We start from the raw sequence: 26,284 nt of genomic DNA, 5'->3' as shown, positions 1-26,284 counted from the left end.
AGCTCTGCTGGCACAGTGCCCTGGGGAGCCCTGGTCCAGTGGAAAGTGTGCACATAAAGGGATTAATTCAGTACCAGGTGAAGAGCTCTCATGCACATCATATGAGACTCGGAGGCTGGAGCAACTAACTGGGGTAGTCAAGGCAGACTTCATGGAGGAAGTGACTTTTGAGCTGGGTCTTGGAGCAAGAGTAGAAATTTCGTGAGACAGATGGAAAAGAAGGGCTTCAAGGTACAGGAACAATCTGCAAAGGCTTAGAGGTCTGGGGGAGCCAGCCTCTGGGGAAAACCCAAACTTGCTGAGAGAGAGAGAGGGGCATGCTGTCTGCGTCAGTGAGCGCTTCTGGGGTTCAGGGGTTGGGGTGTGGTCACCAGCAGCAGGGGTGGTCCAGGCAGACTTCTAGAAGAGGAGGGATGGGAGCTGGCCTTGAATCATGGAGGATTCAGATGGAGTGGGGAGGAGAGAAACAGCATTTGTAGCATTCCCCACTATGTACCTACCAGGCACTTTGTTAGTCCTTATTTCATTACATTTGATTTTCCTGACAGCCTTGCTGGGTGGATGATGATAACGCCCATTTTACAGATGAGAAAACCGAGGCTCAGGGAGCTCAGCAGGCAGAGGAGCTGGACAGCCTAACTTCTGAGCCTCCTTGCCTTCAGTGTCCTCACTGCTATATAGATAAAAACAGCTTTATTGAGCTGTAATTCACATAGCATACAATTCATTCATTTAAAGTCTACAAGTCAGTGGTTTTAGTGTAGTCACAGAGTTGTGCAATTGTCACCTCAATCTAAATTTAGAACATTTTCTTTCATTAGCCCCCAAAAGAAACCCCATGCACCTTAGCCATCACCCTACAATACTCCCTCTCCCCAGCATCTGCTTTCTGTCTCTATGGATTTCCCTACTTTAAACATTTCATATAAATGGAATCATATAATATGTGGTCCTTTGTGACTGGTTTCTTTCACTTAGCACAGTGTTTTCAGGATCCATCCATGTTGTAGCATGTATCATACTGCTTTCCTTTTTGTGGCTGAATAATATTTCATTGTATGGATATCCATCATTCTGTTTATCTTTTCGTCAGATGATGGACATTTGGGTTGTTTCCACTTTGGGGCTATTGTGGATAATGCTGTAGTGAACATTCATGTACAGGTTTTTGTGTGAACAGATGTCCTCTTGGGTGTTTACCTAGGAATAGAATCTCTGTGTTTAACCATCTGGTACAGTTCTTGCCTTCAGAGTGACAGGACTGGGAAGACGGTCAAACTGCAAAATCCATGTAAATTGCCTGTTTTCAAAGAAGTAGACTATTGCAAAGTGCTCTTAGATCACAGCTTCACTGTCCAGTCTTTGGTGATTCCAAAGAGACTTGTGGATTTCCCAGGGCCTCAAGGACACTGTGGTGAACGCTGGTTGTCATTGTGCCCCTGCATTCGGCCAGTAGGCTGGACAACAGAGAACGTGCTGTCATAGATCCTCTGGTTCAGGGCACGAGGGAGGGGCCAGTGTGAGTTAATGCTGATGAGGAGGGCTCCTGGAAGAGGAAGGGTGGGGTCTCCAGCCTGGTACTGGGGAGACAGGTGGGAGGGCAGGAAGCTGGGAGGAAAGGTGAGGCTGGGGTCTGTGCGGACTGGGGGCAAGTTCTTGGGCAGCTGCAGCTGATGGCTGGTCTGTCTTTGTCTTCTGGCTGCAGACCTGGCCGAGTGCAAGCTGGTTTCCTTCCCCATCGGCATCTACAAGGTCCTACGGAATGTCTCCGACCAGATCCACCTCATCACGCTGGCCAACAATGAGCTCAAGTCCCTCACCAGCAAGTTTATGACAACGTTTAGTCAACTCCGAGGTAGGCCCTGGGCCTCTCAGGCCAGGACGGTGTGGCCACCCCTCACCCTTCAGGCTCAGTCCCTGTCTGGGGAGTGTCACCAGGGTCTGTCCCTGGTCAGCTAATCATGAAATCATTCCCCAGGGTAGGCTTTGAGGATGGAGCTGTGTCCTCCCAGCAGACTGGAAATCTCTATGCCTCACTCCTGCCCCTAGCTGGCTGGTGAATCAGAATCACCAAGAGTCAAGGGTGTGGCTCTGAACAGAACAGCAAAATACTTGGGATCCTAAGACCCTGGAGTGGTTAATTCTCAGTAGACTTGAACAAGACCCCTCCTCACCCCATGCTGCTCTCTCAGTTTGGGAGTGATGGATGCCAGGGATGTTGGTGTTTCTCTCCTAGGCACTCACGGAGCATGGGGACTGGCAGTTGGGTCCCTCCAGCCTGCTGTGGGTGTCCGCTGCTGTTCAGCAGCTGGCGGAGCTGCAGCCGGGGCACGTGGCGTGTGCTTGGGAAATGGTGGGGGGTCTCGGTATGGCCCAGGAGGCAGAGGAGAGGTGCTGCCTGCCTTCTGGAGTTCTCTGTCTGAGAGGGGCATGATAGGAAGGGTGTGAGAGTCTGTTTAGAGGAGCAAATACCTACAGCCCAAGGGACTGGTGTGAACATACCTCATGCAGCTGACTGGGCTGGGCAGGCTTCCTAAAGGTGTGGGCAGTGAGCACAGCCCAGAAAGGAGAGGGGGTGGGAGCAGCTGATACAGTGACTGAGAGGGAGCTGCAGACAGGGCCTGGAGGGGCCACCTGGCAGGTGCAAACAGAGGGCAAAGAAGGGGGTTTGTCGGGTCTGTGCAGTTGCTTCAGAATGAAGTGCACAAAGCCCACTGCATTTGTGCTTGAAAAGCTAAAGCCGTTATGCCTAGAAGGGGGAGGGACCCCTAGGGCAGGGCTTGTTTTCCCCAGAGACCCCCGTGGGTTCTGCTAACCTGGTTGCTCTGCCTGTCCTTCCTTTCCTGGTGGCTGCTTTTTCAGATGGGTGAGACAGGTCCCCACAGCCAGCAGGTCCCTTGGACCAGGAGTTCCCATCTCTGGCTGAAATTAGAATCACGCAAGGAGTTTTTCTACAAATGCTGTTGCCTTGGCCCAACCCTAAGATGAGTTGAATCAGAATAACTGGTTGTGGGCCTGGGCTTAGGCATTTGTTGAAACCTACAGTGGTCATTCTGAAGGGCCATCAGCCAAGGTTGAGAACCATTGTTCATGAGGTGGAAATGTAAATGCCTGGGAGACATTAGGTTTGTAAGTAGTGAGTGGCTCAGATTGGGTATATGTGATAGGGAGTGGTGAGGACTGTGGCAAACCAGAGACTACAGACCTATCTAATAGGAGCAGCACATTTGGCTTCAGCTGGGTGTGCCACATAAGAAAATGGGTTAGTATTGTCAGCTGTCTTGACTGTTTTATTTTATAGAAGCTAGATAGGGATTTTTATGTGAGTTTTCCCAATTTTTACATAACATGAGGGCTAGTAAAACACACCTGCAAGCTAGATTTAGCTCATGGGCCAGCAGCTAGGGAAATCCCCCAGAAAATATGATCACTGTCTCATTCATGGATGGAGAAGAAAGGTCAGGGAGGGGAAGGGACTTGGGCAATAGATCCAGGACTAGAACCCAGGTTGCCCACCTCCCAGTCACCCTAGTGCTGTATCCAACCATTGGAATTGGGCACTTGCTTTCCAGAGGAGGATAGGAAGATAGAAGGTGGAAGGTGGGGTACTGTCTGGGACCCCTGGGAAAAGCACGTTCAGGCAACGGGGCTTCCTTAGGGTAAGAAGAAAGTTCATTTATGTTTTCATTCATTGAATCTTCTCTGGAGCACCTGCTGGGTGCCAGGCCAGCGTCTGGAGGAAGGAAACAAAGTTGGTGAATAAACCAGGGTCTGTTGACAACACCGAGTGCTGCAGTACTGGTGCGGACAAAACGCGGGGGTGCCTGGAAGAGAGTTAGTTCTTCCTGAGGGTGGTGTGGGAAGGGGGGTAGTGGACGTGGAAGCCAGAGCTTTCAAAGGCAAGCAGGCCCCCTCGGGGGGTGCGGTGCCCAGTGCCAGAGAAGCGCTGCCCCCGAGGGCTGTGCATTAGTGCCTTGGCCTTGGATGTTGTTTGAACTCTCTCCTGCACAGCTCCTGACTCCCCAACAGTGCCTTGAATTACAAAGGGAAAGCCACCTGGTGCCCCCACTTGCATTTCAGGGAGGCAGGGGCAGGGAGGGGTGGAAACTGAGAGTGCCACCTGGCTCCCGAGGAGATGGTGCTGGGCCAGAGCCTTTGTTGTGGTTTCTCCTTCAAACAGAGGAAACTTCTTTTATGTTCCAAGAGGGGGCTTGGACAGGCTTTGCTGGGTTGCGTGTGCTGCCTGCCAGTGTCCTCTTCTGGGTTTTTGGTTGTTTTTTTTTTAATAGATGAATTTTATTGCATCTTTAAAATCACAAATAGGTCTGGCATCTTGTTGTTTCCGTTGTTGCACAGCCTTTAGATCATATTCATCAGCCTGCTGAACTGTTCCTTTTTCAAAGACATAGCTACCATCCCCAAATTTTCTTATATCCTTGTTTTTAACTGTTGTGGCTTGCTGAATCAAAGCAGCTGAATTTGATACAAGTTCAATGTCATTTCCTTCAAGAATTAACTCATCTTTCTGGGCTTGAGATACTGAACAGGCAACTTCTGGCCTTATTTGAACCCTGTGGATATGTTTTTCACCCAAGAGATTTCGAATTTCAACCAGAGACCCACTCTTGAATAACAGCATTGATGGGGAAGTGAACATACACAGACCTCATCTTGTAATGGAATCCCAGTGTGACACCCTTGATTCTGTTCTGTACGTGATTACCGATAGTGCAAACCGTAGCCAGCTCCTTTCTACTTCCCCACCATTTGTCATCGTGAATTCTCTTCTTTTTCTTCCCAAGTAGACTGAGTTCTGCATTGATGTGATTGAAGACCCTCCGCAGGGTTCCTCAGGGGCCCTCCACAGTAACCGTGCATCCTTTCAGCGTGATGTTGACATTTTCTGGAATGTCGACAGTCTGGTGGCTGAGAATGATCTTCATTCTTGCAGTAGATGAGGCAAAGATCTTCTGAGTTGCTGACAGAGCTGGGGCGTGAGCTTCCCCCACGCCTGCCAGGTTGTCTCCTGGGGGCCCCCGGGGGGTTTGTTTCTGCTGGGCTTTGTGGCCTCCCCCACAACAAAGTCATCTCTTAGATGCCCTTCACTCATTTTATGGAAGGAAAAAGCAAGACCTGAAAAAGCCAGTGCAGAAATGGAATACACCTGAAGGGCCTGTGGCCCATGTGTTTCTTGGCAAGGAGAGTGGGCCCCCACATCAAGCTCTGGCTCCTCTGACCCCTTCTGTGTCTATCCACCTGTCTCCTCCCGATGAGGCCATCCAGCCCTGGTGACTGAGTGTGTCCTGGGCCTGCCAGGCCACAGATGTGCGAGACGCACCCCTGCCTTTCACCTTGGTGCAGCAAGTACTCCCGGACCCCTGTTCTGGGCTGGCAGCGGGGACACATAGGTGAACAATCACACAAACCCAAGCTCACCAGGCACTCAGCACACCCGGGTCTGTGCCGAGTTTTACTTGTATCTCATTTTTTTAAAATGCAATTTTATTGAGATATATTCACAAACTGTATAATTCATTCAAAGTTTACAATCAATGGCTCACAGTGCCATTACACTTGCACCTCATTTTTTCCTCCTAGGGACCCACCATAGGGAATAAGAAAACTAAGACCTACGCCTTGCCCTTGAGGAGCTCACCGACCAGCAGGGGAGGCAGGTGTTTAAGCAAAGCACCGCAGGGTGAGAGGGGTACCCCAGCACCCAGTGGGGACACTGAGGAGGCAGGTGGGTGGGTAGGGAGTTGGAAAACAAACTGGGGAAATGACTTATAGTGGGATTTGACAGATAAGTAAGAGTTTGCCAGGGTGAGTTCCTAAGGCATCTTTCAGGAAGGTGAGGACTAGAAAATCAGTGCAAGACAATGTCACAGAGCCAAGGAGTACAGTGGTTATCAAGGGTTGTCCTGAGGGAGCCATCTGCCCAGGCAGGAACATTTAGGAAGGGTCCTGGGTGGGTTGGGCCATGTGGAAGAGGCAGGGAAAGACATTGGAGCAGGAGATGCAGCAGGAGTCAAGGCAGGAGGTGGCGGATGATCTGGCAGGAGAAGGTCTTGTCAGCTGGGCCCATGTCTGGAGGTGCCATGAATGCCATGGGCTGTTGGGCTGTTGTTATCCAGATCCGAGGGAGGTGGCAAGGTCCTTCTGCCTCTAGTGTGGACGAGGGCCCTTACCCCACCAGCCCTGGCTGCTGAGGGGCAGGCGTGCTCTGGTGGCTGCATCTTGCTTTGCTGTGGGCATGGATGGGCAGCCGGGCTGGGCATCTCAGTGGAGACTAGGAGGCTCCGAGACCCCCAGCTGGAGAAAAACAAGACCTGAGGAAGCCTGGCTGTCAGAGCTGAGCCCCAAGAGAGGGCTCTTCATTAAGCATCAAAGGGGGAGCAGTCAGTCGCGCGGACCCTCAAGCAGTTGGGACCGAGACAGTCTCTTGGGCCCACAGCTCGAGGTGTACTGTGGATTTTCAGCAGCAATGGGCTTTCTTTCCTCTCGCTAACCTTTACCCAGACATGTGGGCTCCTCCTGAGTCAGAGCCAGGCCCCGTGGAAGGGCCCCTCTGTGAGTGGACAGCAGCTCTCCTGATAGCCTGTTGTCCTCACCATGGGAGTCTCCAGTCCTCTGAACAGCTCCTTTGTTTGCTGCCAGAGAAAATGTGATTTTCTTCATTACCTCAGCAGTTAGGCCCGGTTGGAGGGAAGCACCAGGGCAGGCAGCGCGGTGCCAGAAGGGGCTGCATCAGTTCCTTTCTGCACACCCTGGGGAGTGGGCTTCTATTCTGAGGGTCTCCAACATGTCTGGTGCATGGTGGAGGGTGTGGGCAGGGGGCATTGAGAAACTGGGTTACCACCAACAGGCAGAGGGCAAAGAACAGAGCAGGGCTCTTTCTTGCTCAGGCCAGATCCTCAAAGCTCCCATTCTTACGGTCGGGAGTCTTGGGAGGTGTCTGAGAGTCGGAAGACAGTGTGTGCTAATGGGACAGTGTATGTCAGGGCTCTAGAAGGGTGTGTTTCCTGGAGGAGGAGAGGGTCACTGGGCACCATGAATGATCCAAAGCTGGGAGAGTGAGCAATCCTGGGGAGTCGGCCAGCAGGAAGGAGCCAGGGCAGCAGAGAGGGTGGGGTTGCAGCCTTGCTGTGCTTTTCCACATTCTGCTTTGCATTAGCCACTGGGTTTACTTTTCTTGAGCTGATGACCCTTGGTGGCAGGAGGAGGAAAGAAGAGGTGATCCAGAAATGTGCTGGGTAAGTTGGGTAGACATTGAAGCTTTGCAGTGGTGCATTAGATGTTGAATTCTTGTTTTCAGTCTGGGATTGGGCAGGTCTCCTCTGTCAAGGGCCAACATTTTCTGGTACCCTCATTGCAGCCTGCCACTGGAATAGTAGGGTCTGGGAGGGCCCACTATCCCCAGGTTATCCTCAAGAGGCACCTGCCAGTTGCTGATGACCAAGAGTTCTCACTTGGTATCAGGTGGTGATGAGGTTGTGTCTCTCTGTGTCATTTTTTGCCATCAGTCCTCAAAGGCATCTGGCCCTGGGATTACTGGGCTGACCTCAGTGGGGCAAAGGCCAAGCTGTTAATGACATTGACACACATGCTTCCCAGCAATGGGTCAGACCTCCCTGGCAGAGACCTAAAAGAATCCAAGTGTCATGGGCTTTGGCATCTTTAATACAGAATCACATTCCTGAGGCCGATGGTGCAAGCATTTTAAGACTGTTGTATATGCTGTGACATCATCAAGCCCTAATGTTGCCCCTGGAGCCTGGAGACCCACCAGGAAGTGAAGAACAGACTACCCTGTGTAGAAAGGGCACTTCTCAAATATGGGTTCGTCGCTTGGCGCAGCCAATAGAAGTCACACCGAACCAGGCTGAAGAAGAAAAGAGGGTTTATTTACACCGGCAGGAGAACGGGGTGGGGGGGGAAGCTTTCCCAAATCGGCCTCTCCAAAGTGTTTCTTCAATTGGTTTTTATGCCCACTGGAGACAAAGAGAGTTAATTACTTAGTTAACATGTAACAAGAGTGATAGACAAAAGGCTTATCTATATCTGGGAGGATTGGGGCAATCTCCTTTAATTGACTAAACCCATTAGATACGAGAGTTAATCATTTTAGGTAACATGTAACAGGTTTGGAGAACTTTGGTAATTTAGTTATTTCCTGTTTTCTTCAGGAACTAGGTGACTCCTGGGAAAGGTGTCTCCAGGTGTCTAGGGAGCTAAAAAAAAGCTTTATTCATATTTGGGAGGTCTGGGGACCATAGATGAATGCTTATTCAAATCTGGGTGCAGACTTCACATTTACCTATTGCTCCTTTGTGAGAATAAGAGCTTCCATTATAGCCTGTTTCCAGCTTTGAAGTTTACATTTTTAGGCTGCTTTACAATTTCCTGCTTGCTTACAGTTGTAAGATAATACTTAAAAAGCCATTTAAGTGACGTGAGGCAGGACCTCAGCTCAAGACCCTTGGGTCGTCAATCAGGCTCTTTCCCATGGAAACAGGCAGCTTGGCTGCATGAAGGTTGCCAAGGGGACGTTTTTAATTGTTGTGTGTTTATACCCCACCTCACTGAACAGAGGATTTGTGGAGCTTGTGAAGCGGGCAGCTTGGGCACGGCAGTTAGAGGAGATGTGACTTTGAGGCCTCTGCCCGTTACACCTGCTGTCCGAGGACCACGTGGTGAGAGGCAGGGTGTGAAAAGCACAAACGCTGAGTTCAAATCCAGCTCTGGGTGTGGACATCTTCCTTCCACCCCTCTGATTCCACCCTCCAGCCTGAGCCGAGCCCTGGGGAGCTGACCACGTCCACAGGCTCTGTTGCCCTTTGGCTGTGGTTGGGTTCAGCCAATGGGGAACCCCAGCAGGAGATGGGTGAAGAGAAGAGAATGAGATGAGTGAATTTCTTCCCCTGGCCACCTCCCTGTGGGGCCCCCTGTGGGCTGGCTGTGTCCCTTGTCCAGAGGTCACTTCTCTCCAGGCAGTCTCTACACGACTCTCTCCTTCCGGGCTTCCTCTGGGTGATGACAGCCCCACTGCTTCTAACCCTAGGTTACTGCAGGATCCCGGCGGCTGCCCTACAACCTCCCATGCCTCTGTAAATAGTTCATTACAAATGAACCTCACTAGAGCATCCTAATTAGAGCACCGTCTCTTTCCAGTTTGGGACCCTCACTGACACTGCCACTTTCTAGCTCCATAACTGTGGGCAAGTTGTTCCTTTAACTGTCCATGCCTCAGTTTCCCCCTCGGAACCTTCTAGGGCTGTGGTGGAGATTAAATGGGTACTGCTCAGCACAGTACCTGGCACATAGCAGGTGTTCACTAGTTTAAACTACTAACAGGAGTGGAGTATGTACACCATTTTGCATCTTGATTTTTTTACTTAACAGCATGTCTTAGAAATTGGTCTGTGTCAGTACAATGAGAGCTGCCTTATTCTTTTTTCTGGGGGCAGATTTTGGATCTGTCCCAGTTAGAAGAGTCTCCTTACCTCTGTCCACCCCAAGGAGTGGGCATGGCTTTCAGAACATTCCTCCTTTATCCTCACCCCACTGACCCCTGCCTCACCTCTGTGCCAAGCTTCCTTAGTGCTGGTGGAGGCCATCAGAGGGACTTGCATTACCCCATCCCACCGAATGACTGTGCCAGGCTGGGGGGTCCTTGCAAGTCAGAATAACAGTTGCTGATTGTTGTGGGGTTGGAGCTGATGCCCAGGGGTGCCTGATTGGTCCTCTGTGGGCAGGTATTTTTGGAGTTGGCATATACCCTCGCTGATCAGCTGCATAATTCCTGCAAGCCGGCTTCATGTGTCCCTTAATGGAATCAGTGGGGCCTTGTCTTTCTGCTGGTGTGAACCTAAGGCCTCTGAGTCAGTCTTGGCAGTTGTCCAAGGTAAGGACAATGCAGGAAGCAATAAGAGGAACTTGGGGAAGGAGAGGACAATTACATGGACATCGGAAACCACAGTTCAGTAGGACAACGAATAAAGAAATGTCACGGCCAGCTGGGGCTGCTCCTGGGCAAGGGCTAGGGAGAATCTTGGGAGTGGGATGGAGCAGGGTCTTCCCCCAAGCTTCTGGGCCAGTTGTTCAACTCTAAACCTGGCACAAGAGAGCGGGAAGAAACCTCTGGAGCCTGCCCAGTGCAGCCCCTCTGGGCCCAGGGGCTCCCAGCCCTCTGTGCTTTCTAGGAGGCAGCGAGATGCTGGGCAGACAGCCTGGCCGTGGTGCCTATGGGGTGCTGCAGCAGAAGCAGCCCAGCTACAGCTGTGTTCAGAGCTCAGCACCCCAGCCGGCCAGGTGGCTGGGCCTGTTGTCACACTTTTGTCCTTCCTCTCAAGTGGAGGCAGCAGAAGGAACCCAAGTGCCCGAGGTGAGACCATGTGGGAGATAAAAGAGAATGCAAAGTCACCAGTAGCCTTTGATAAGCCTCCCTGGGCCTCAGTTTCCCCATATGAAAAATGGGGAGAAATACACTCCCTAGGGATTTGGTGAGGCGGAATAGTGCACATAAGGAGCCCTGTCGGGGGCTTAGAACATGGAAGGTGCTTGGTGAGGGTGATTCTAAAATGGGGGTGCTAATGACTCCCTGGGCTCAGTTGTGCCCATGGCAACCTCTGCCAAGTAGACAGGAGGACAGTCCCATCGTGGAAATATTTGTATCTGCACAAGGAGTTTCAGTAAGAATAGAACTGTAGAGATCCCCAAGTCCAGGTCTTCCCAGATGGGGAAGAATGGGAGAAGGGGCTCAGAGGGGAGAAGTGGCTTGTCCCCTCCACCAGGCAGACGTGAGGCAGGACCTCAGCTCAAGACCCTTGGGTCGTCAATCAGGCTCTTTCCCATGGAAACAGGCAGCTTGGCTGCATGAAGGTTGCCAAGGGGACGTTTTTAATTGTTGTGTGTTTATACCCCACCTCACTGAACAGAGGATTTGTGGAGCTTGTGAAGCGGGCAGCTTGGGCACGGCAGTTAGAGGAGATGTGACTTTGAGGCCTCTGCCCGGCTGTGACTTCCCAGGAGTGAACCTGGATGGCTGGGGAGAGTGTGCCCTCCACTGCCAGCCTCCCAGCAGGAAGCAGGCCCTGCTGTGTCCAGCTCAGCCCTTTCCTGGACAGCTCGCCTCTCACGGGGCTGGGTCTGGCCCACCGTGGGAGCCACTGCAGCATCTTTGATGGGACTGCATACACTTTGAACTTCTTGAAGCCCCAGGAGTTGGGCAAAGCCAGAACTTTGACAGGGGTGGGGGTGTCTTCTGTCTCTGCCCTCTTTGCCCTTCCCCTAGCAGGATGTCTGAAAGTAGCTCCATGCTTTGGTCCCCACAGACAAATTAATCCATCCAAAACCTACCAGATTGACTATTAACAACTTTACACTCACAAATTTGACAACTTAGAAGAAACGACCAGTTCATTAAAAACCACAAACCACCAAAAACAACCAAGATGAAGCAGACAATCTAAATAGTTCCATAACCATTAAAGAAATTGAATTAATAAATAAAAAGACCCTGAGAAATGAAATCTCTAGATGCAGATAGGTTCACTGGAAAGTTCTTCCAAACTTTTAAACAAGAATTACCACCAGTTTTACACAATCTCTTCGGAAAATAGAAGAGAAGGGAACTCTTCCCAATACATGCTTTGAAGCCAGTATTACTCAGATACCAAAGCCAGATGAAGATAGTACAAAAAGAAAAAGAAGTCTATAGGCCAATTTCTCTCATGAACTTAGATGCAAAGATTCTCAACAAAAATATTAGCAAATCAAATCCAGCAATGTACAAAAAGAATTATTGCTGTGACCAAGTAGAGTTTATTCCAGGCGTACACAGCTGGTTCAGCATTTGAAAATCAATCAGTGTTATCCACCTTATCAGAAACTGAAAAAGAAAGATCATATGCTTGTATCAGTTGACACAGATAAAGAATTTGACAAACTCTAACACCATTCATGATTAAAAAAAAAAAGAACCAAAAACTATCAGCAGACTAGGAACATGGGAGGAACTTCCTCAACTTGATAAAGAATGTCTAAAAAAAGCCCTACAATTAACATCATACTTGGTGAAAGACTGAATACTTTCTTCTTAAGGTTAGGAACAAGGCAAGGATGTTCACTCTCATCCTGGAAAAGGACTGCAATAAGTCACTACAATAAAACAAGAAAAAGAAATAAAAAGCTGCAAATTGGAAAGGAAGAAATAAAACTGTTCCTATTTGCAGATGATATGATTGTCTACATAGGAAATCCCAAGAATCTACCAAAAAACCCAAACTCCTTGAACTACTAAATGAGTTCAGCAAGTCCCGGGATACAAATCCCAGGATACAAATTGGCTAGGTTCTGCATGTCCCTCCTCAGAACACTTTCCCTGGCTTTCCTTCTCACTTGGAGTAAAATCCAGTATCTTCCCTGTATTAGTCAGGGCCTCTAGGATAACAGAACTGACAGGATATATATATATATCCTGTCATAATGTAAATATTATGAGATTTTTACAAGAATTGTCTCATGTGACTGTGGGGATGGGCAAGTCCAAATTCCGTAGGGCAGGCTATAAGATGGGAACGCTGATGAAGGTTTCCATTGCATTCCTCAGGAGAAGCTGGCTGGCCGAGGTAGAGATGGAAATTCTCTCTTCTGACTGCTGAAATCATCACTTCTCCTTTTAAAGCCTTCAAGTGATTGGATGACACTCCTTTCATTAATGAAGGCAGTCACCTCAATTAATTGTAGATGTAATCAGCCATAGATGCAATCACCTTACAGATGATTTAAATCTACAAAATGTCCTCACAGTAACAATCAGGCTAGTGCTTGCTTGACCAGACAGCAGGACACTGTAACCTGGCCAAGTTGACGCATGAACTTAGCCATCCCATTCCCCAAGGCTCCAAGGCACTGCTAACCTAGTTCCAGTCTCATCTCTACCACTTTTCCTTTCTCACTCCCCATTCCAGACACACTGACCTCTTTTCTGTTGAACATTCTGGGTTCTTGTCTACCTCAGGGCCTTTGCACTGATTTCCTCTGATAGCTCTTCATGGGCTCTTGGCACAGTTGGTTCCTTCTCACCTTTCACTCTGATCACCATAGCAATCTGAAATGATCTCATTTATTTGTTCTTCCCGACTAGAGTGTCAGCTTGCTGGGGGAAGGAATCTGGTCAGTCTTGTTCAACACAATTTCCCCACCATCTAGCAGCACCTGCCCCAGTGCAGACTGTTTTGACCTCGCCGTGTCTGGTGGGCCCTTCTGCAGGCCCTGTGTCATGGTGGCATCCACCCTCTCTTCCTTTATTTTCCCTTTTGACTTCTGCCTTTAATGCTAACTTTTAGTTTTCTTTCTGCCAAGATGCCATAATCCATGAATTGTCTCATGGATTTTGTCCCTTTCTAACAGAATGGATAGTTCCTTCTATTTATGGGGTGTATTTCACTTTTCAAAGATTGCCCTTTTTCAAGCTCAAGTACAGGGCTGAGCACATAGTAGGTGCTTAATGAGTATCTGTTATGTGTGCAACCTGCCCTATCTCTCAGGGTACTATCTCAACTGATCACCACAGCCCTGTTGTCAAATGGTCAGGCAAGACCTCCTGAGGCCGGCCGGGAGAGGATGGGCCTGAGGACACGAGATGAGTCAGAACAGGACCAGGACCTTCCTGGTTCTTCCCGCTTCATTCGTTCACCAGTAACCACACAAGGACTGGCTGGGTAACTTTGGTGAGAACAGGTACTGGCAGCACTCAGGGTGCAAAGCTGGATAAAGCAGGTGCTGGAATGGCCTGCTTCTCTTGGGGAAGCACATACTCCCTGAGGCAGTACAATGACGTGGTAGGAGTTGCACTCTGGGTTTTGGGAGGGGGGGATAGTTGGAAGAGGAAAGTGAAATATCTAGGGAAAATGTTTGAGGTTTGTGTGGCCCTGGCCAAGTTATTTAATCTCATTGTCCTTTGTTTTGTCATCTGTAAATCAGGAATAATGGGTTATAGTAAAACACAAGTGATTATTACATGTAAACCCCTAGAACAAGTACCTGGAACATAATAGCATTTAATAAATTTTAGCTATTATTATTGCTTTTTGTCATAAGTCCCGTTCTCAGTGAGCTAAACTGGCATCCAGCAGAATTCCCTCATGGGAACTCTCCACTGAAGCCTAGTACTTCAACATGTCCTCAATGCAACAGGGTCCTGAGTCAAGAGGTGGGGCTGACACTCCCTTCCCCTGAGCAATCTGTGCCCCCTTTGGAGCTCAGTAATGGAAGGCCTCCCGCGGGCCCCAGTTTCAGTGCAGTGCCTTTGATTACTCTAATGCAGTTAAGCCGCTGAGTGCCGACGGTCCAAGCCCTGCCTGCCCAGCCTCTGCAGCGGCTGCACCTTTTGCTTTTCAGAGAATCTTCTGAGCTGGGGGAGAGGCCTTCTTCCAGGCTGAGCCAGCCCACCCTTGCAGCCCAGCCTTTCCTTAAAGTCAGCCACTGAAGAAAGGCTGGACTTCAGAGAGCAGCCTTCCCTGGGGCACTGGGCCAGAGGACTGATTCTGTATCCACATGTTCCTTCATTTTTTTTTTTTTCTGCTTCTGTTAACTTTTTTTTTAAATTCATTTTATTGAGATATATTCACGTACCATGCAGTCATACAAAACAAATCGTACATTCGATTGCTCACAGTACCATTACATAGTTGTGCATTCATCACCAAAATCAATCCCTGACACCTTCATTAGCACACACACAAAAATAACAAGAATAATAATTAAAGTGAAAACGAGCAAAGTGAAAAAGAACACTGGGTGCCTTTGTTTGTTTTTTTCCTCCCCCCATTTTTCTACTCATCCATCCATACACTATACAAAGGGCGTGTGATCCACAAGGCTTTCACAATCACATTGTCACCCTTGTAATCTACATTGCTATACAGTCATCTTCAGGAGTCCAGACTACTGGGTTGGAGTTTGATAGTTTCAGGTATTTACTTCTAGCTATTACAATACATGCAATGCTTTTTTAAGCAGAAAATACATTTAAAGTTAAACTATATCAGCCAAGATAGACCAGATTTGCCAAAGTAATTGACAAATAATATCAAATCTCAGGGACTTACGAAAACAAACGTTCATGCCTTGTTCGTGGCATGTGTTCATCAGTGAGGTTTTGTCAGTTTCTCTCAGGGACCCAGGCAGATGAAGCCGTCACCATCCCATGTGTGGCTCGTCCAGTGCTGGAGGGAAAAGAGGATGTGCCAGAGTAGCACTAGTTCTTAAAGCTTTCACTTGGAAATGGCATTCATTTCTTCCTCTGACATTTCATTGGCCAAAGCAAGTCTCATGCTCACACATAAATGTAAGTGGGAAGCGAAGTACAACCTGTGTTGTACAAGAAGGATTAAGGGTAAAATATCTATGAGCAGTGTGATAACTACCACAGAAACCAAATGATATCCCAGCTATAAATACAAGATTGAATTTCAAGGACTCCTCCTCAGGTCCTTCAGTGTAGAATCAAAAGCAAATGACAGAATGGGGGTAACGGTTGCAGTTTTACTAGGGACCACAGCCCTGTGTCCATGCGTTCAGTTTTCTAAGGGTCTTGCTTGAGTCAGCAGTTGCAAGGAATACACCTGAAGCAGGGGCTCCCAGCTGGGAGTGTGGTGGTTCATCAGTATCGTTGAGGGAGCCTTTTCCACAAACCCTCCTGTATTGATTTGGAGCTGTTATGTACCACAAAAAGCCATGTTCTTTTTTTTTTTTTTAATTCAGTTTTATTGAGATAAATAGTCACATACCATTCAGTCATCCATGGTACAATCATCTGTTCACGGTACCATCAGATAGTTACGTATTCATCACCCCAATCTATTTTTGAACATTTTCCTTACACCAGAAATAATAAGAATAAGAATAAAAAATAAAGGTAAAAACACCCAAATCATCCCCCCATCCCACCCTATTTTTCGTTTAGTTTTTGTCCCCATTCTTCTACTCATCCATCCATACACTGGACAAGGGGAGTGTGATCCACAAGGTTTTCACAATCACACCATCACCCCTTGTAAGCTACATTGCTATACTATCGTCTTTAAGAGTCAAGGCTACTGGATTGGAGTTTGATAGTTTCAGGTATTTACTTCTAGCTATTCCAGTACATTAAATCCTGAAAAGGGTTATCTATATAGTGGATGGGAATGTCCACCAGAGTGACCTCTCAACTCCATTTGAAATCTCTCAGCCACTGGAGCTTTATTTCATTTCATTTTGCATCACCCTTTTGGTCAAGAAGATGTTCTCAATTCCATGATGCTGGGTCAGGTTCATCCCCGGGAGTCATATCCTGGGTTGCCAGGGAGATTTAAACCCCTGGGAATTAGGTCCTATGTAGGGGGGAGGCCAGTGAGTTCACCTGCTGAGTTGAAGGCCATGTTCTTTTAATCCATCCCTGTCGGGGCAGACATGTTGTGGGTGGGACCTTTTGGTTCAATTGAGAGATGACCCAGGTGGGTGTTAATCCCTTTACTGGGGTCCTTTATGAGGATAAGAGAGAGGAAATGCCCAGAGACATTTGCAGACAGCCATTGAAGCCAGAACCCAGGAGAGAAGGACCAGCAGACATCATCATGTGCCTTCCCATGTGACAGAGGAAACCCAGATGCCAGCAGCCTTTCTTCAGAGAAGGTATTTTCCTCTTGATGCCTTAATTTGGACATTTTCATGGCCTTAGAACTGAAAATTTGTAAACTAACAAATCCCCGTTGAAAAAGCCAACCCACTTCTGGTATATTGCATTCCAGCAGCTTTAGCAAACTAAAACACCACCCCTCAGGTACACCCCAGAAGCTCTCTTCTAGTTTGGAGTCACAGGCCCAGAGGAGTTGATGGGCAGCCTTTCCTCCAGGCATCCTCCGTAACTGTTTCTCACTTTGGAGAAGGTTTGGGTGTCCAGGAGTTGAGGTGACTGCCTGTGATGAGGGCCTTTGGCTCAGCTGGCCAGTAGAGCTGATGATGGTGGGGCCCGTGTGTGCTGGCAGTCAGCCCAGCTGGGTGGACACGGGCTTGGTGCTGGGCCAGCCCTCCCCACTTCAGTGCTGATGGGCTTGGGATGGGACTGAGGACTGGACCATGACTTTTCTTGAGAAAACAGCTCCAGCACCAACAAGGCCCTGATATTTCTAATCATAGAACAGGAAAGATGTTAAAGCAGAGTGTCATGGCCCAAGGAGGCTTTTGCAGCCAAAGGACTAAAGAAGCCACCAGGCACGTTTTGAGGCATGAGCTTTTAATCAGGGCTTACTTACCAGGAAATGGAAGTCAGCTGCTCTGAATGGCGGTTGATTCAGAGCTCAGTTGTTGGTTCTCTGCACTTTGAGGGGGAGCCGATGAAGCCGGTTATAAGGGCTCGAAATTCCAATGAGTATGAGAACATAAGTGCAGGAGCAGGGGTCTTGTGAAATAGGGAGGGATCAATTGTAATCATCAAGGAAGAGGAGAGATTACAGGTTAGCTTGTAGATAATAGTGTTTCAGGGAGTTTCAAGGAGGAGGTCAGCCATAAATCACATTTAGCGCTGGAGCCTGATTTTGCAAGGAGAGTAGGTCAAACCTTAACTGACCTGGGTCATGCAAGCTGCTGTATGCATAGTCTTCAAGGCCCTTGGGGAAGGCCCTGGGCCCAGGGCTCCCACAGCAGAGATATCAAATATCTTTCTTAGTTATAAAACATTTAACCACAACATCTAATTTTTAAGCAGTGTCCCTTTCTGAAGCTTCTCCAAGATAAACCAGCTGCAAAAGTTATTTGTGGCAGCTAAGCAAGTCTCACCTTGTCTGCTTTGGTGTTGAGTCAGTGGATAGAGTGGCTTCAAAACGTATGGAGGTCTTTTCGGTGCCAGCGGCGGCTACGCTGAGCTAGCGGCCCGACCCTCCCGGCTCTCGGTGCTTCCACCCGGCCCTGCACCCTCTCCAGCCATGACGGAACAGGCCATTTCCTTCGCCAAGGACTTCCTGGCGGGCGGTGTCGCCGCCGCCATCTCCAAGACGGCCGTGGCACCCATCAAGCGGGTCAAGCCGCTGCTGCAGGTACAACATGCCAGTAAACAGATCGCCGCTGACAAACAGTACAAAGGCATCGTGGACTGTATAGTCCGCATTCCCAAGGAGCAGGGCATTCTCTCCTACTGGAGGGGTAACTTGGCCAACGTTATCCGCTACTTCCCCACCCAAGCCCTCAACTTTGCCTTTAAGGATAAGTATAAGCAGATGTTTCTGGGCGGTGTAGACAAGCACACACAGTTCTGGAGGTATTTTGCTGGCAACCTGGCCTCTGGTGGGGCAGCTGGAGCCACATCTCTCTGCTTTGTCTACCCACTGGATTTTGCTAGAACCCGTTTGGCAGCTGATGTTGGGAAATCTGGTGCAGAAAGAGAATTCAAAGGCTTGGGAGACTGGTGAAAATCACAAAGTCTGATGGCATACGGGGCCTGTACCAGGGCTTCAGTGTTTCTGTGCAAGGCATCATCATCTACAGGGCAGCCTATTTTGGCATGTATGATACGGCCAAAGGTATGTTCCCCAACCCCAGGAACACACACATCGTGGTGAGCTGGATGATCGCTCAGACTGTGACAGCTGTGGCTGGTGTGGTCTCCTACCCCTTTGACACTGTGAGGCGGCAGATGATGATGCAGTCTGGGCACAAAGGAGCTGACATCATGTATAGTGGGACTGTCGATTGCTGGAGGAAGATTTTCAGAGATGAAGGTGGCAAAGCTTTCTTCAAGGGTGCATGGTCCAATGTTCTCAGAGGCATGGGTGGAGCCTTTGTGCTGGTCCTATACGACGAATTCAAGAAAGTCATCTAAGTGTGTCTGTCTTCCTAGAAATGGTAACAAGAGAATCATGTAGAATCCTTACTTAACCATTATGGACCATTGACCTTCAAGAAATTCCTATTGTTTTTACCCAAGCAGATCAAGTCTGTAGAGGGCTAGGGAAAGCTCTAGAAAAGGGGATCATTGTGATCACATTTGACCATTGGCACTGCTGATTCCATGTATTGATTATTGGGGGGAGGGGAATCATGACCATCGTGGGTCCACAGGTGAGGCAGCTCAGCTACGCAGACCTAGAAACCCTCGAGTCCAAATGCTTGTAGGATCCTCAGTTGTGTTTAAGTATTTATTTAAAAAGAAATCATGTCTCCCATTTGTACTTAAGCACTATCTCCTTTTGCACAGCTGGATATTTGCAATTATGTTTTATGTTGGGCATTCTGCTGCAAAACAATAAATAAGCAGGACACTCTTAAAAACACAAACAAAACAAAAAAAAAAACGTATGGACTCCAGAGCCAGATTGGCATGAGGTCAAAAATCCTGGCTCTGCCATTTCTAACATCCTGACCTGTAAAATGGAACTAATGAGATTAATCCTAGGAATGAAAAGTGTGTTTAATGTCTGAAAATCAATTAATGTAACATACTGTATCAGTAGAGTCAAGGATAAAAATCACATGATAATCTAAACAGATGCAGAAAAGGCTGCTAAAATTCAACAGTCCTTTATGATAAAAGCACTCAACAATCTAGGAATAGAAGGGAACTTCCTCAACCTGATAAAGAACATCACTATATAAAATTCACAGCTAACATCATACTTAATGGAAAGAACTGGATGCTTTCCCCCTAAGACCAGGAAAAAGACAGGGATGCCAGCTCATGCCATTTATTTTCAAGTGGAGGTTCTCGCCAGGGCAGTTAGGCAAGAAGATGAAATAGAAGGTATCCAGATTGAAAAGGAAGAAGCACAACTATCTCCATTTGCAGATAACGTGATCTTTTATATGGAAAACCCAAAAGAATTCACTGGAAAACTATTAGAACTAATAAATGAGTTCAGCAAGGTTGCAGGTTACAAGATTAATATATACAGTAACAATGAGCAAAACTGAAAATGAAATTAAGAAAACAATTCAATTTTCCAAAAGCATCTAAAAGAATAAAATACTTAGAAATAAATGTAACAAAAGAAGGGCAAAACATATACTCTGAAAACTTGAAAACATTGCTGAGAGGAGTTAAAGGAGACCTAAATAAGTGGAAAGACATCCCATGTTCAGGGTCTGAAGATTTAATATTGTCAGTACTCCCCAAATTGATCTACAGATTCTATACAAATCCTATTAAAATCCCAGCTGACTTTGCAGAAATTGACAAGCTGATTCTAAAATTCTTATGGAAATGCAAAGGTCCCAGAATATTCAAAACAGTATTGAAAAAGAAGACAAAATTGGAGGACTCACACTTCCTGATTTCAAAACTTTATACAAATCTACAGTTTAAAAAAAAAAAAGCGGTGCGGTACTGACATAAGGATAGACATAGAGATCAATGGAATAAAATTGAGAGTCCAGAAATAAACCTTCGTATTTATGGTCAACTGATTTTCAACAAGGATGTCAAGACAATTCAGTGGGGAAGAATAGTCTTTTCAACAGCTAGTGCTGGGACAACTGGATACCAACATACCAAAGATTCAAGTTAGACTCCCCCCTCACACCATACACAAAAATAAACTCAATTATCTAAAAGCAAGGGCTAAAACTGGAATACGCTTAGAAGAAAACACAGGTGTAAATCATCGAGGCCTTGGATTCGGCAATGGTTTCTTTGATATGAAAAAGTTGTGTGCTTCATCGTGGGATTGAGAACATCCTCTTGACCAAAAGGGGGATGCAAAATGAAATGAAATAAACTTTCTCTGGCTGAGAGATTTCAAATGGAGTCGAGAGGTCACTCTGGTGGACATTCTTACGCACTATATAGATAACCCTTTTTAGGTTTTAATGTATTGGAATAGCTAGAAATAAATACCTGAAACTACCAAACTCCAACCCAGTAGCCTTGACTCTTGACATTACAAGGGATGACAGTGTGATTGTGAAAACCTTGTTTTTATCCAGTATATGGATGGATGAATAGAAACATAAGGATAAAAACTAAATGAAAAATAGGGTGGGATGGGGGAATGATTTCGGTGTTCTTTTTTGCTTTTATTTTTTATTCTTAGTCTTTCCAGTGTAAAGAAAATGTTCAAAAATAGAGTGGGATGATGAAGTCCCCTTCTGCCAGATGCCGATGTGCCCCGCTGTGCCTCCGCTGGGGTGGAAGTTGAGCCAGGCAGCTGCCCTTTCCCCTGGGCCTGCCGCTCTAAGCCATGGCAGGCAAGCAACTCCTGAGGATCTGGGAACCTCTGCAGGGGACGTGCTTTGTCCATGGATCAGGGGAGGCCAGGTGGGGCCTGGGCACCAGGGGGCAGGGGTGCAGGCTGCTGAGAACCCATCCTGGGAGGTGACAGAGACGGGGCCATGTGTGAGCTGAGGTTCCACACTTCACTTACAAAACCCAGATTCCAGGGTAAAGTTATTAGGAATTTTAAGATGGCGGGTGCAGAGCATTCAGTCCCAAGCTCAGGGCTCTGAGAGCTCAGGATCCAGTGCCATTGCAGTGGTCACCTGCCTTGGAAGCCGGCCCTGGGGAGAAGAGCTAAGGGACAATCTTCAGGATTCTTGGCATCTCCGGGCCTCAGTTTCCTTTGGGTCAGACTGGATGGGGAGGCTCCCCTGACTCACATCACAGGGGAGGGGTTCACTGTGAGGTCTCACAGGGACAGAGACTGGGAAACCAGCAGAAACCCAAGGTTCAGCCGGAGCCTCACCTCTTTATCTCCCTCTCTCAGCCATTCTGATCTCTTTCTTTCCAGTTCTCCTGCTGCACTGGCTTCCTCTGCTTCCTTCCCTTCTTTCCTAATGTCTCTTGAGCACCCACTGTGTGCTAGATAGTGCACTGAGCACTTTGCATACCTGTATCTGCACAGGTATGATGTAATTAATAATAATAATAATGGTGACATAATGACATTTATGAATGTTTGCCCTGTACCAGTACTTTCCACCTGTTAGCAATTTAATCCTCTAATAACCCTCTGAGGCAGGTATTATTACTAGTTCCTTTTTACAGATGAAACCAATACCTAAGGGGGTTAGAAAACATTCTGAGTGGACAGTTTGTTAGCTTTGACCCCAGGCCATGGCTCCAGCAGCCCCTCTTGTAAGCCCCACATTATGCTATCCTGCACTCCCCGCCCCAGCCCCCATTGACTCCTGCTTTCCGCCCTCAGCTCTTCTCCTTGCACTGGCCCTGGTGGGCACCCCTGCCTCTCTCTGTACATCGTGACATTGCAGCTGCAGCTGCACCCCCACCCCATCCCCTTCTCTTAGCACTGCCTCGGCCACATGCCTGGCCACGGAACTCCAGCTGGCCCAGCTCACTTTCTCACCCCAGTTCCTGCATGCATTGCTGGTCTACTTGGGGAGCAGCCCCCCTGGGGTTGGAACCCACCCAAGTTTGGTCACCTGGGACCAGGGAGGGGATCAGGGTCACAACCTGATGGCTCCTTTAGCAGGGGCCGAGGAGGTTGGTGTCCCCATGTGGCTGCGTGGTGTGGGGGGCCTGGAGGGTGGCCCCCCTTGGGCCTGGAGTAAGGCCTGTCTGAGGACCCAGCGTGGCCTGACCCTTGGTCCAGGCCCAGGCTTCTGTCGGAGGGTCTTCCATTCCGAAGCCAAAAGCAGGAGACTCAGCCGGCATGAGGGTGGCAGGACCCGGGCAGTGGTGCACGCGTCACCTCCCGCTGTGTAAAGGCGCGTGCGGTCAGCTGCTTCGGGGGTTTCTTCAGGGCCCGGTGAGAGGTGAGCGCCGCGGCCATCGCTGTGGTCTTTGGGGACTCCCCTTCTCACCATCCTTCCCCTCCTCCCTGCACCCGGCAGCGCTCCGCCTGGAAGGGAACTTCCTGCACCGCCTCCCCAGCGAGGTCAGCACCCTGCAGCACCTCCAGGCCATCGACCTCTCCCGGAACAAGTTCCAGGACTTCCCCGAGCAGCTGACCACCCTGCCGGCGCTGGAGACCATCAACCTGGAGGAGAACGAGATCGTGGGTGAGCGGCGGGTGGGGGTCCAGATGCTACCGGGTCCCTTCTAGAACTCCTGCTGGCCCCGGGGGCTGCTGCTGCCCCCTGCCTCTGAGCTCTCTTTCCGGGTGGGGGTCCAGGTGCGACCGGGTCCCTTCTAGAACTCCTGCTGGCCCCGGGGGCTGCTGCTGCCCCCTGCCTCTGAGCTCTCTCCTTTCCTGCTTGAGGCTCTGCACATGAGGGGTGGCCTGGGCCTTCTGGTCGAGACACCCGAGCATGGGGCCCGGGGCCTGGGAGGGGAACCCTGTGAGGCCCATCCACCTGCCTGGCACTGGGTTGGACGCTTGCTTTCACCTGGCAGGTTAAGACCATGGCTTTACCCACAGCGCAGTCCTGAACCCCCTGGGTGGCCTTGGTCCACAGGCTCTCCCTCCCTGTGTCTCTGTCTGGTGGGCTAGGCTGTCTCCAGACCCTTCTGTACCCCTGTAAATGTGTTCCTGGCCCAGTCGCTGGCTCTCCCTTCCCCACCTTCACAGTGAGCTCATCACTATCAGTGAGCAGGGGCCACTGGGCAAATGTCTTCAGAACAGCCGCCCCATGCCTTCCAGTACAAATGTGCCCCTTCCTGTTGACCCAGCCTGCTGTACCCCTCCTCACCACCACCAGGGATCCCGTGGATCTCCCACTCTGGGCCTGATGGGGGCCTTCGGTGGAGAGTGGATTCTGGGTGGCTGGTTCTACTTGGGAAGAGGAGAGGGTCCTTCCTTCCTCTTGTAGCAATTATGCACCTCTCCATCTCACCGGGATATCAGGGGCTGTGGGTCCTCCCCAGCTTGCTGTTAATCCCCCCAGAGAGAATCCAGCACTTGTCAGGGTCTCTCTGTGCCCTCAACTCCTCTGCTTCCTCCTCCAGCAGCCTTGGTGAGTGCTGGAACCCATGTCTGGACGCGTTCCTCCCTCTCTCCCGTCCCCTCTAATGCCATGCTGCTCTAACGTTGATGGTGTCGATAATAGCCCCCTCCGGTGATGCTTTTATTTGTGTAAGCTCGTCCGTGGCCATTATGCCGTTTGATTAAAAGCAAGAGCTTTCTAGTGGTTTGGAGCTGTCGAATGGGGAATGGCCTGCCTCGTGAGTGGTGAGCTCCCCATATCTCGGGGGTGCTGTGGGAACAGCTCCAGCCCTGGCTAGGTGGGAGGCAGCACCAGCTGAGCTGTGAGGTTCTGGGCCTCCCAACCCCATTCTTTTACAGGTAAGTAATCTGAGACCCAGAGAGGGGACAAGAGATCATCAGGTCATGCTGCAGAAATCTGCAGAAGTGCCTGGACCAGAATATAAGACTCCTGTGTCTGGGATGGGGTTCCCTTGCGTGGCCTCTGGGAAGGCCATGGGGGTGGGGTCTGCCTCAGTCTTTCCCTGCCAAGACCACGGTCCCCGAGTGGCTTGTCCCTGGACTGGCCCCTTGGTCCTCTTTGGGGCTTGGGCAAGTGAACCATTTTTAAGCAGAAAGAGCATGCCCAGGGCACCTTTCCACTGCAGGCCTCTCTCTTCTGAGCTGCCCTGATCACCCAGGGTCCTGAGGCTGAGCCTACCTTCCTGGCCAGGCCTTCCTTGCCTGGGCCCTTCCTCTACTTCCTCTTACTCATTGAGGCCTTTTCTCTACCCAGACAGGGCAGTAGCCAAGCAGGGGCTCCTTGAGGTCGAAGCCAAGATCAGAGCTGGGTGTATCACTGGCAGGCAGGCGGGTCAGGGTAACTGCTGGCCACTCACTGGCTTCACCACGTTCTAACTGCTGCCTTGAAAGACTCCTATAACCCCTGAGCATCAGCTTCTCATCATTCAAATGGAGATGATCCTCACCCACTCAGCTCCCAAAGGATGGTTGAGAAGGCTCCCCAGGCCGGGGAGCAGGCTGAGTGGCTGAGTTACAAGTACAAGAAGTGACTTTCACCAAAGTGGGCTGTACAGGATGGCACAACCCCCCTAAAGCTTCCTGTCCCACAGGCTGAGCACATCCCTAGGCAACAGGAGCCCCAAAGCAAAGGTCGGCTGTTTTGCTCATTCCCTCATTCACAAATTGCTGCCCTTCTTCAGGGTGACCGTGACAGCCCTTTGCACCGGAAAGCATCTTACAGTTTGCCAAGAACACTCATGCCAAGAACATGTCCCCATGGCAAGGGGACTATCATCCTGATTTGACAGATATAGAGACGGAGGCTCCAAAAGATTCTCCCAGCCTCCATGGCCACGTGCCTACCTCACACCTACCCAGGTAGACGAGGCATCAGGTTGGGGGAACGTAGGTTGCGGAGGACAGAGACATCGCTGTCTGCTTCCTGACCCTGAGGGGTCGGCACCCACCCTGTGTGCTCACTGGTGAACACGCTTGGCCTCACCTCTCGGTAGCACCTGGCTGCTCACCTTGTGCAGACAATCCTCTGGCCTTGTGCGGTGACCTTGAGGTGTGACCTCTGCGTGCCTCCGCGTCCTCGCGTCTCTGGAGCCACCCCGCGCTGCTGGCCCCAGGCTTGGAGGCTGGCCTGCAGCAGGTGCTTGGTTGTTCTGGAAGACCTTGGCGAGCAGGAATGCTGAAGCCCCCTGCCCCTCTGACTGTACTGCTGCACAGTAAGGCAGATTTTCTCAAGCTGCAGGTTGTGACCCATTAGTGACTCGTAAAGTCAGATTAGTGGGTTGAGACCAGCAATTCTGTAATGAAATGGAATAGAAGATGTCAGAGTGTATCACATGAAATACGGCAAATATTTCCTTGTGAAACCTTCTGCTTTAGTTTTATGATATACATACCCAGGTATGCATACTGGGTCATGGTATAAAAATGTACTTTTTACTGGGAGTCGTGAAAAAATATTGAAAGCCTCTCCCGTGAGTTGTCCCACAGGGACTTGGGGAGTCTGTTCTTGACCATGGGGGCCCATCCCCCTGCAGCCACCCTCCCCACCACACTGTGCGTTCCTCCAGAACGCCTTCTCCTCCCCACCCACCGTCCGCCTCTGTTGTGGTCGCCGCACAGAAGGGGTGGACTGAGGACGGCGATGAGGCTCCAGCTTTGGACGCGCTCCCCACTCACCTGAGCGTGGAGCCAGATAGATGATGAGGTCGGCACATCTGGCCGTTTATTACCCCCGCATCCACCCATCCATTTCTGGTCTGTGCTCTCAGCCTGGCGGTCCTTCCTCCTCTCTCCCCATCGTCTTTGCCTGTGGCCAAACTCTGAGTGGGAAGGTTTGGGCCTGGTCCAGGTGAACAGGACGCCGTGCAGGTGAAGGGACTCCTTCCCTCTCCCAGTTGCCCCCGCAGACT

General features: G+C 49.6%; 1 protein-coding gene and 2 pseudogenes across 2 annotated transcripts in view; 2 read left to right on the top strand and 1 right to left on the bottom strand.

Annotated features, from left to right (window-relative positions):
• Positions 1-26,284, top strand: part of LRRC20 (leucine rich repeat containing 20) — an 80,271-nt gene that overhangs the window by 38,475 nt on the left and 15,512 nt on the right. Inside the window, exons 3-4 of one of the 2 annotated variants that reach the window (XM_037805114.1) lie at positions 1,706-1,855; positions 22,825-22,992. In XM_037805114.1, the coding sequence (XP_037661042.1) occupies positions 1,706-1,855; positions 22,825-22,992 (318 nt within the window). The remainder of the gene's footprint in view (positions 1-1,705; positions 1,856-22,824; positions 22,993-26,284) is intronic. The other variant, XM_037805115.1, reaches the window with a different exon arrangement.
• Positions 2,046-4,943, bottom strand: LOC119510716 (annotated as a pseudogene).
• On the top strand, positions 17,949-19,311 carry LOC119510756 (annotated as a pseudogene).

The sequence above is a fragment of the Choloepus didactylus genome, chromosome 15 (genome assembly GCF_015220235.1).
Source record: "Choloepus didactylus isolate mChoDid1 chromosome 15, mChoDid1.pri, whole genome shotgun sequence".
Classification (NCBI taxonomy): domain Eukaryota; kingdom Metazoa; phylum Chordata; class Mammalia; order Pilosa; family Megalonychidae; genus Choloepus; species Choloepus didactylus.
Note: the sequence above shows the minus strand (reverse complement) of the source record. Positions and strands in the feature narration are given on the sequence as shown.